The sequence below is a fragment of the Lipotes vexillifer genome, unplaced genomic scaffold, assembly GCF_000442215.2.
Source record: "Lipotes vexillifer unplaced genomic scaffold, Lipotes_vexillifer_v1.1 scaffold1129, whole genome shotgun sequence".
Lineage (NCBI taxonomy): Eukaryota > Metazoa > Chordata > Mammalia > Artiodactyla > Lipotidae > Lipotes > Lipotes vexillifer.
The window spans coordinates 1,936,098-1,943,521 of record NW_006789022.1 but is presented as its reverse complement, the minus strand read 5'-3'; the positions used below and the strand labels follow the sequence as shown (position 1 = coordinate 1,943,521).

General features: G+C 58.3%; 1 protein-coding gene across 4 annotated transcripts in view; it reads right to left on the bottom strand.

Moving 5' to 3' along the window:
• Positions 1 to 7,424, bottom strand: part of NRXN2 (neurexin 2) — a 100,381-nt gene that overhangs the window by 13,347 nt on the left and 79,610 nt on the right. For 2 of the 4 annotated variants that reach the window (XM_007462053.1, XM_007462056.1), the window contains 3 exons: positions 6,741 to 6,830; positions 2,929 to 3,254; positions 267 to 345 (listed from right to left, as the gene is read on the bottom strand). In XM_007462053.1, coding sequence (XP_007462115.1) covers positions 267 to 345; positions 2,929 to 3,254; positions 6,741 to 6,830 — 495 coding nt within the window. The remainder of the gene's footprint in view (positions 1 to 266; positions 346 to 2,928; positions 3,255 to 6,740; positions 6,831 to 7,424) is intronic. The other 2 variants (XM_007462054.1, XM_007462055.1) reach the window with 1 other exon arrangement.

The window sequence follows — 7,424 nt, the reverse complement described above, 5'->3', positions numbered from 1 at the left end:
CCCTCCCGGCATCCCTTGGCCCTCAACCCCAGGACCCCAAGCTAAGGACCTCACTATCTCTGAGGGGCACCAAAACGCCAGAAACTGCCTCGCCAGGGGGCATTTGCAGGACCTGGGGCAATGGTAGGAGGGGAAGGGAAGCTATCAGGGAAAGTTAAGGCCTGGCAGCAGGCCCCTCGGGCTCGGGCCAGGTGGCAGGGACAGTCGCCCCCCTCCCATCAGTGTTGCAGCGGGCCCGGGGCAGGGGAGGGGGGAAAGGCACTCACCAGTACTGGGCTCACACTCCTCCAGGTCCTCGTCGTCGCTCGGACACTCGGCCGAGGCCACCAGGAGGTCATCTGTGTTCTTGGGGGCGAGAGGAGGGTGGGGGGGAAAGAAGAGGGTTCCAGGCTGGGTCAGCAGGCCCCGCAGCCACCTCTTGAGGCACAGGGGATGAGCCCTGGGCTGAGACACACACCCTGGTCCACACCCCAGCTCTCTCATCGCTTGCTGGGTGACCATGGGCCTCCACCTCCCTTGTGCAAAAGTAGACTGAACAGCGCCTGCCCTGCAGCGGTTCCCTCGCTCCCGGGGATCAATGAAACAGCACACGTTGTGCCTTTTATTTCTGGGAAGCCTGGGAGACTGGACCCCGGAACTGGGACTGCAGGGCCAGAGCGAGGGGGCCGGGGGCAGCAGGGAGGGGAAGCACAGGGGCCTCTGGAGGCCACAGCACAGGCAGACACGGAGCAGGACCTGGGGGGTTTCTTGGCTCCAGCCTCACCACCCCACCACCTTCATCTCTCTCCCAGCCCCCTTCCTGGAGCCTGGAAACCGGGCTGCATACAATAATTAGGGCTGTGGTTGCCATGACAACAGGAGTCGACTTTGTCAGCATTTTCTCTCCTGCTAGCAAAGAAAGAGAATCCCCAAGATGAGTGAGTGTTAAGGGGTGGGGGGGGATTCTCAGGGGGTGCTAGGGAAGAAACTCAAGGAGGGAAACCCAGAATCCGAGCAGGAAGGGACTCTGAGAGACTTCGGGTGCAGGGAGAGGGCCAGGGCCGGGCTGAAGGCCAAGGATGGGAGGAGTCTGGGGCGGGAAGGGGGTGAAACGGTCACATCTTGCTTCTTCCCCACCCCCCCCCACCCCCACCCCCCAGCTTCGGACACTGCAGCCCTCACCCAAGGGCAAGGTGGGACCTGGAAGATTAATTTTCCTTCTGCATCCCCGCCCCTCTGCGCCAGTCTCCCCTGTGCAGGCTCCACCAGCACAGCTATGACCCCTAGAACCCCACCCTTCTCTTCTACCTGGATGGTCTGCCCATCACCTCACACTGAGACTGGACGGCCCTTCTTGCCATTGGGCACTGGGCATGGCCGGTGCCCAGCCTTGGCTAGAGCCAGGCCTTTCTCCCAGGGCTCCCCGCTCCCTAGGGCAAGGCCTGGCATTCAGGTCCCCTCGATCTTCTTGGCATTGAAGGCAGAACGGAAGGGGGTTCAGGCTTGACTCTCTTGCCTGGACAAGGCTGTCAGCCAGACCCAGGCCCCTGCAGCACTGACTGGCAGGGATGAGGGGACTGGAGCTCAGAGAACCCAGCCCTCATTTACAGAGGCTGAAGGAAGGCTGGCGGTGGAGGTAGGACACGTCCCCATGGCTGACCCAGCCCCTCCCTCACCCTGGGAGGACAGAGGTCCCTCCAGGCCCAGAGGCCCACAGCCATGTGTGATGGGGGCCAGAAGTAGCTTGGGCAGAGGGAGCAGGGTGACTGAGCAAGGTCCAGTGTGCCGGGTGTGAGCCCTCCCCCTGCTGGCCAACAATGACCGGCAGCAACAACTAGAAAACTCAGCTGCACTGCAGGGCTGCCTTGGTAAGTCACATATACTCAATCGGCTTTGGCCACCAGAAAAGCCAGGCCTGTCCTTCCCCAGTGGAGCCTCATTCTCAGGTACAGCCCCCTCCGCTGCTCCCCTGGGTGCAAGAGAAGATAAATTCCAACCTGACACAGGGAGAGCACCTGAGCAGGTGGGGCAGGCAGTGGGGAGGGAGGGTAAAGCACCAGGGGACTGTCTGTGCCAGCCCCGGCTCTGAGCCACAGGCATGGAGGACACTGAGGCCTGCTACACGGTGGCGTCTACTCAAGGTCACACGGAGAGGACGTGTGAAGGCAGCGGGCTGGCAGTCTCACTGCAAGGACACCAGCCATCAGGGAGAGGCTGCTCCTGCTTCCACCAGCCTCCGGAGAGGGGCTGCCACCATTGGGTGAGCCACTAGCCCCTCCAGTGCTGTCGTCTCTGTGCCCTGCGCAAAGCGACGCCATCCTGGCTCCCTCCATCTCTCCCTCGATGCCCACACAACACTGGGCGTGGCCTTCATTATGGGGCAGGCAGAGGGGGTCATTCCACCCCTCACCCCCAGCCTGGACTTCCTCTCTCATAAGTGGGGTGGTCTTCCCTGGTCTAGCCAGGGTACCAAACTCCCCCTCAACTCTGGGAATGGTCCCCCTAGAAACAGTGGTCACCTCCACGTCTACAACATCCCTGGTCATCAGGGTGACGACCGCTTCGAGAACGGAGACCTTGGGGACTTCCCTAGTGGTGCAGTGGTTAAGACTCCGTGCTCCCAATGCAGGGGGCCCGGGTTTGATCCCTGGTCAGGAAACTAGATCCCACATGCATGCCGCAACTAAGAGTTTGCATGCCACAACTAAGGAGCTGGCGAGGCACAACTAAGGAGCCCGCCTGCCACAACTAAGACCCGGCACAACCAAATAAATAAATAAATAAATAAACAAATATATTTTTAAAAAAAGAAAGAAAAGAGACCTTGCCAGCCCCACCTAAACCACAGTCCCCTCAGACCCTTCCTGAGCGCCACAGTTGCTATGCAGACATCAGCCCTATTCCCCACCTGGAGCCCCGTCCCTCGTGCACCAGCGGAGGGGCCCTCACCTGGGTGGTGCTGTCCCTCAGCGTGGGGGAGCGGCCCCGGCGCGTGGTGGTGGTGGCCATGGTGGTGGTGGTCTCCATGATGGTGGTAGCCATGTCGGCCAGCAGGGTGGTGGCCGTGGTCTCCGCACTGAGCAGCACGGACGGCCCCTCCCCCACCAGGCGCAGGTGGCCCTCGGTCCGCACGTTGGGGTCGCTCTCGGCGGCCAGCGCCAGCACCTTGAGCCCGTTGTAGTAGAGGCCGGACACCTGGCCCTGGAAAGGGCGGCCCTGATCCCGGCCCCCAATCTTGATGGCAGCCTGGCTGTTGAAGATGGTCAGCTGGCGGCCTGCGGGGGAGGGGAAGGGGCAGGAGTGACAGACAGAGTGGGGGACAGGCAGTGGTGGGGGGGGGGACCAGAAAGGGATAGGGAGAATGGATGGAGATCCAAGGGAGGGAAGGAGGGGTGGAGGTGGAAACCAGCAAGTGGGGGTGGGGTGGGGAGGGAGAAAGGAGGAAGGGGCAGACACCAAAGGGAAAGTCCTTGTCAGCCACTAGCCCAGCCCAGCCAGGTAGGGACCCTGGACAGGAAGGGTCCCCAGGGCACACTTGGGCTGGGAAAGGGGGCCCAGCTCCCCACTCTCCCCACCATGCTCATGCCTCTGGCCTTCCCATCCCCCCTCCTCTCCTGCTCCAGGGGCATCGCTCCCCTTCTTTCCCTTCCCTCAATTTGATCCCCCATCTTCCCTCTGTGCTTCCCCAAACTTCCCACACCCAGTGTCCAGCCCCAAGCCACAGAACCCTCGGAAGCAGCAGGTAGAGGAGACAAAAAGGCAGAGACAGAGCAGCGACTGCCAGGCCACATGGTCAGTGCATGTCAGGGCAGGGATGGAGATGAGACAGAGGGGTGGACAGCGCATGGGAGGAGCGCCAGCGTGAGTGAGGCTGGGAGCAGCCGCGGACCTCACGCCACCCTCGCAGCCACCACCAGGCCCTCTGACCTCTGGCCAGGCCCCCCTCTCTCCTCCTCCCCTCCAAGGCCCAGCCACTGCCTGGGGATCAGGCCCTGGAGAGCAGAGACCTTCCTTCCCCGCCAGGATGTGCGAGCACAGAGATGGAAAATGTTAAAGGGACCTTGCTTCGCTCGCTGACAGCCAAAAAAAACCCACTCCAGATCCAACCTCGCTCTTTACTTAGCAGTTACACCTCAGAATTCCCACCTGGGTGGGGTTTGGCTGTTCTGTTTGGTTTTAATGGATCTGGGGGTCAGTTTAACCCTCTGAGTTTGTTGCTTTGGTTTGGTTTTTAGAAAAGATATTTATTGTGTTTGAGTTTAGATTTAACTTTGGTTTTGATGTTGCTTATTTTTGCGGGGAGAGGGTCAGAGGAACTACTAAGTTGCCCCCTGCTCCCCTGGACCTGCAGCTGCTGGTGCTGGGGGTGTTTAAGACCTGGCTTAGCCCTTGTTAGCCTCTGGTTAGTGCTTTGTTAAAGATCTGGTTTAGAGTTACGTGCCCCCAAAACCTGGGCTGAGGACTGTCCAACTTGTGAAACCCACACCCTCGTTGGCAACACAGGTTCCCTGGGACACCCAGGCCTCTGGGGCACCCAACCATCTGTCTGGCCTCTGGTCAATGATCAGCCGGGGGGTGTGTCTGCTCGGCCCCTCAGCTCAACCTCTGAACCTCCTCCAGCTCTCCCTCCGCCCAGCACCTCCCTCAGGCCTGGAGCAGGGTCACCATCTTACAGATGGGGGAGCCAGGGCCCACGGAAGCAGAGAACTAGTGAGTGGCAGCTGGACACCAGACCCAGAGAGGCCCTTGAGGAGCACTGTGTCCAGAGTTTATTCCCGCACATGAGAATTATGAGAAAAACGAAGGGGAGAAGGTTCACAGTGGTCAAATGAGTTTGGAAAACAAACATTTCACAATTACACAAGAGGTTTGTCTCTCACAGGACCTCTCAGAGCCTTTATTAAAATCCATGTCCATATGCATCTCCAAGAGGAAGAAACAGGATTCAGACTTCTCAAGCTCATTTCATCACAAATCTCTCTCTCTCTCTCTCTCTCTCTCTCTCTCTCTTTTTTAACCACAAATCTCTTTATCGTGAAGCATCTCATGGGACTTATGCTTCACAGGACATGTTTTGGAACTCGAAAATGGATTCACTCAATAAATATTTATTGAGAACCTACCACACGGCAGGCGCTGACAGTAAAGTAGTCCCTCCAAGAATGCCCAGCTTTTGTTCTCAAATACTTTCCTGCTCCTCATTTCATCTCATCCTTACAGCACCCCGTGTGAGGCAGGCTGAGCCGGGACCACCAACCCTGTCTCCCCGAGGAGGGAACTGAGGCTTGGGAAGGGGAAGCCTTGAGCGAGGCCATGAAACAAGTGAGCTCCTCCAGCCACACTCCGGGAAATACTAGAGTATGCGGCCCAACCCTTCACTTTCTAGAAGAGGAAATAGAGGCCTCAAGAGAAGATGTGACCCTGCAGCTAGTAAAGGATGCCTGGGGTTCCAAACCACCGGCACGAGCTCTTCCCTCATCTGGACCACAAGTCCCCCCACCCCCAGCCCGCTACCGGGCCTGTCCGGCTCTCCCTACCCTTGGGGTCACAAGTTGTCCCAGCCTCAGCCCAAGCTGCTCCCTTGGCCTCTCTGATTCCGGGAGAAGGAGGTGGGTAATGGAGAGGAAGCTACATAGGTGAGCCAACTAGGCCCCTGGGGCCCCACCCACCACGAACTCCTCAAAGGGTTAAAGTTCACCCCGCTGGAGAGAGCAGCCCAGTGTGGCTGGGGGCTGTAGGTTTTAGCGATGTCTGTTAGTCCCTTTAACTTTTTGTCCTGTTATGGATTTATCACATCTGGTTATCAGCATGTTTAGTCCCCGCTGGCCGTGTTGGGGGCTGGAAGTGACACTGGGGGTTTTAGCTGGGGCAGGCCCCAGTGGACATTTAAAAGCACAGTTATCAGCTGGTTAGGTGGAGGTTTAACGGTTCTACGTCCCCCCTAGAGTTTAGCCTTAGAGGTACAGAGCTCGCCCCCTCTCCAAAGGGAATGGGGTGGCTTTGCCCTTGGCCCCAACTTCCCTTGGTGACAAGTGGCCTTCTCCCTCGCACCCAGCAGCGCCTCACACACACGGCCGCTTAGCCAGGCTGTTCTGTCTTCCTCATCAGCTCAGCAGGCACAGGAATCCCCATGGGATGGCCACCTCTTCCCCATCTCCTAGTCTCCATGCAACCTCCACTGCTTCTAGGAGACCTTCCGGACCAAGGCGGGCCCGTTCCAGAGATAGCAGCCCCACAGACACTCTCTCAGGGCGGCAGAGTCTTTCCAGTAGGATCTGAGCCCCCCACTCTTCCCTTTCCTCCTCAGATGACCCTGGTGGACCCTTCCTACCCACCTTTGGATCCTAGGACCAGCACTTGCTGCTTCCCAAAGCCTTCCTGCTTCTCAGTGTGCTGTGGCCCTCAGCTGGCCCTTGACAAAACCTCTGAGCCAACAGGGCAGCTCCCTCCCAACCTGCACTCCAGCCTGCTTTCCTGGAGGGGCTCCAGGATCTCCCCTATGACCCTAGTCCCTTCCCAGGTTTAGAAAGAGACCAAGGACTCTCCCTCTTCTAGGAAAAGCCCCGCCCCTGCCCAAACCACCACTCTAAGAGACAGGGACCCTCGACAACAGAGAGGAAGGGAACAACCTGGCCAGACAATTGTCCTTTCACTAGGGGGTGGGCGACGGGGAAGGCACGGATGGGGAAAGAGAGAGCTCTGCACCTTTAAGATAGTGTTTTTAAAGTTAATTAATTAATTAATTAATTCTGGTTAATTACCTTTGTCGAGCAGCCATTCATCTACTACTCGACCAAGCCGGTAGGGGATTCTCTGTCTAGCAATCGCCAGGCGCTCGTTATCAAAGTTTCCTTGGAAAAGTTTAGAAAGACAGTAGGTTTCTCAGGCGGCGAAATTAGAAAAGTAATTATGCATTCCTCAGGAGACTCAGAGTAAGCAGCGACATTCAACAGGAGAGGGGGCCAGGTCCACCCAAGGCGGGAGAAGAAAGGCGGGTCCCTCGTCCTCCCTCCGGTCCCCCTCCCTAGGCTCCCATGCAGAGCCAGCCCCACCCTGGGGGCGGGAGTGACCCAAAGAAAAAGAGAGGGACAAAGAAGAAAAGGAAAGGGGAAAGGAAGAAAAGGCAGCTGGAAGGTCAAAGTTCAGAGGTTAAACAGGTTTGTCTGTGCTCTCCCTGTCTGCCCACTTCCTTCCCCATCCCAGAGGGGGGCAGAGGGGCGGGGAGGGGCATTTAGCGGGTTTAAGTTAGGGGGTGGGAGGCCTCAGTGGCCCGGCTGGTTACTGCGTTTAGAGGGCTGTTTAGAAGTGGGAGGGACGGGTTAAGCGGGGGTTTATGCGGCATTTAAGGGGTGGCCCAGCACACGCATTTAACAGTGAGATTTCAACCACTTCTCGAAGCCCCCTTGGCTCCCTTTACCTTCCGTGCTCAACCCCCAGCTTCCCCT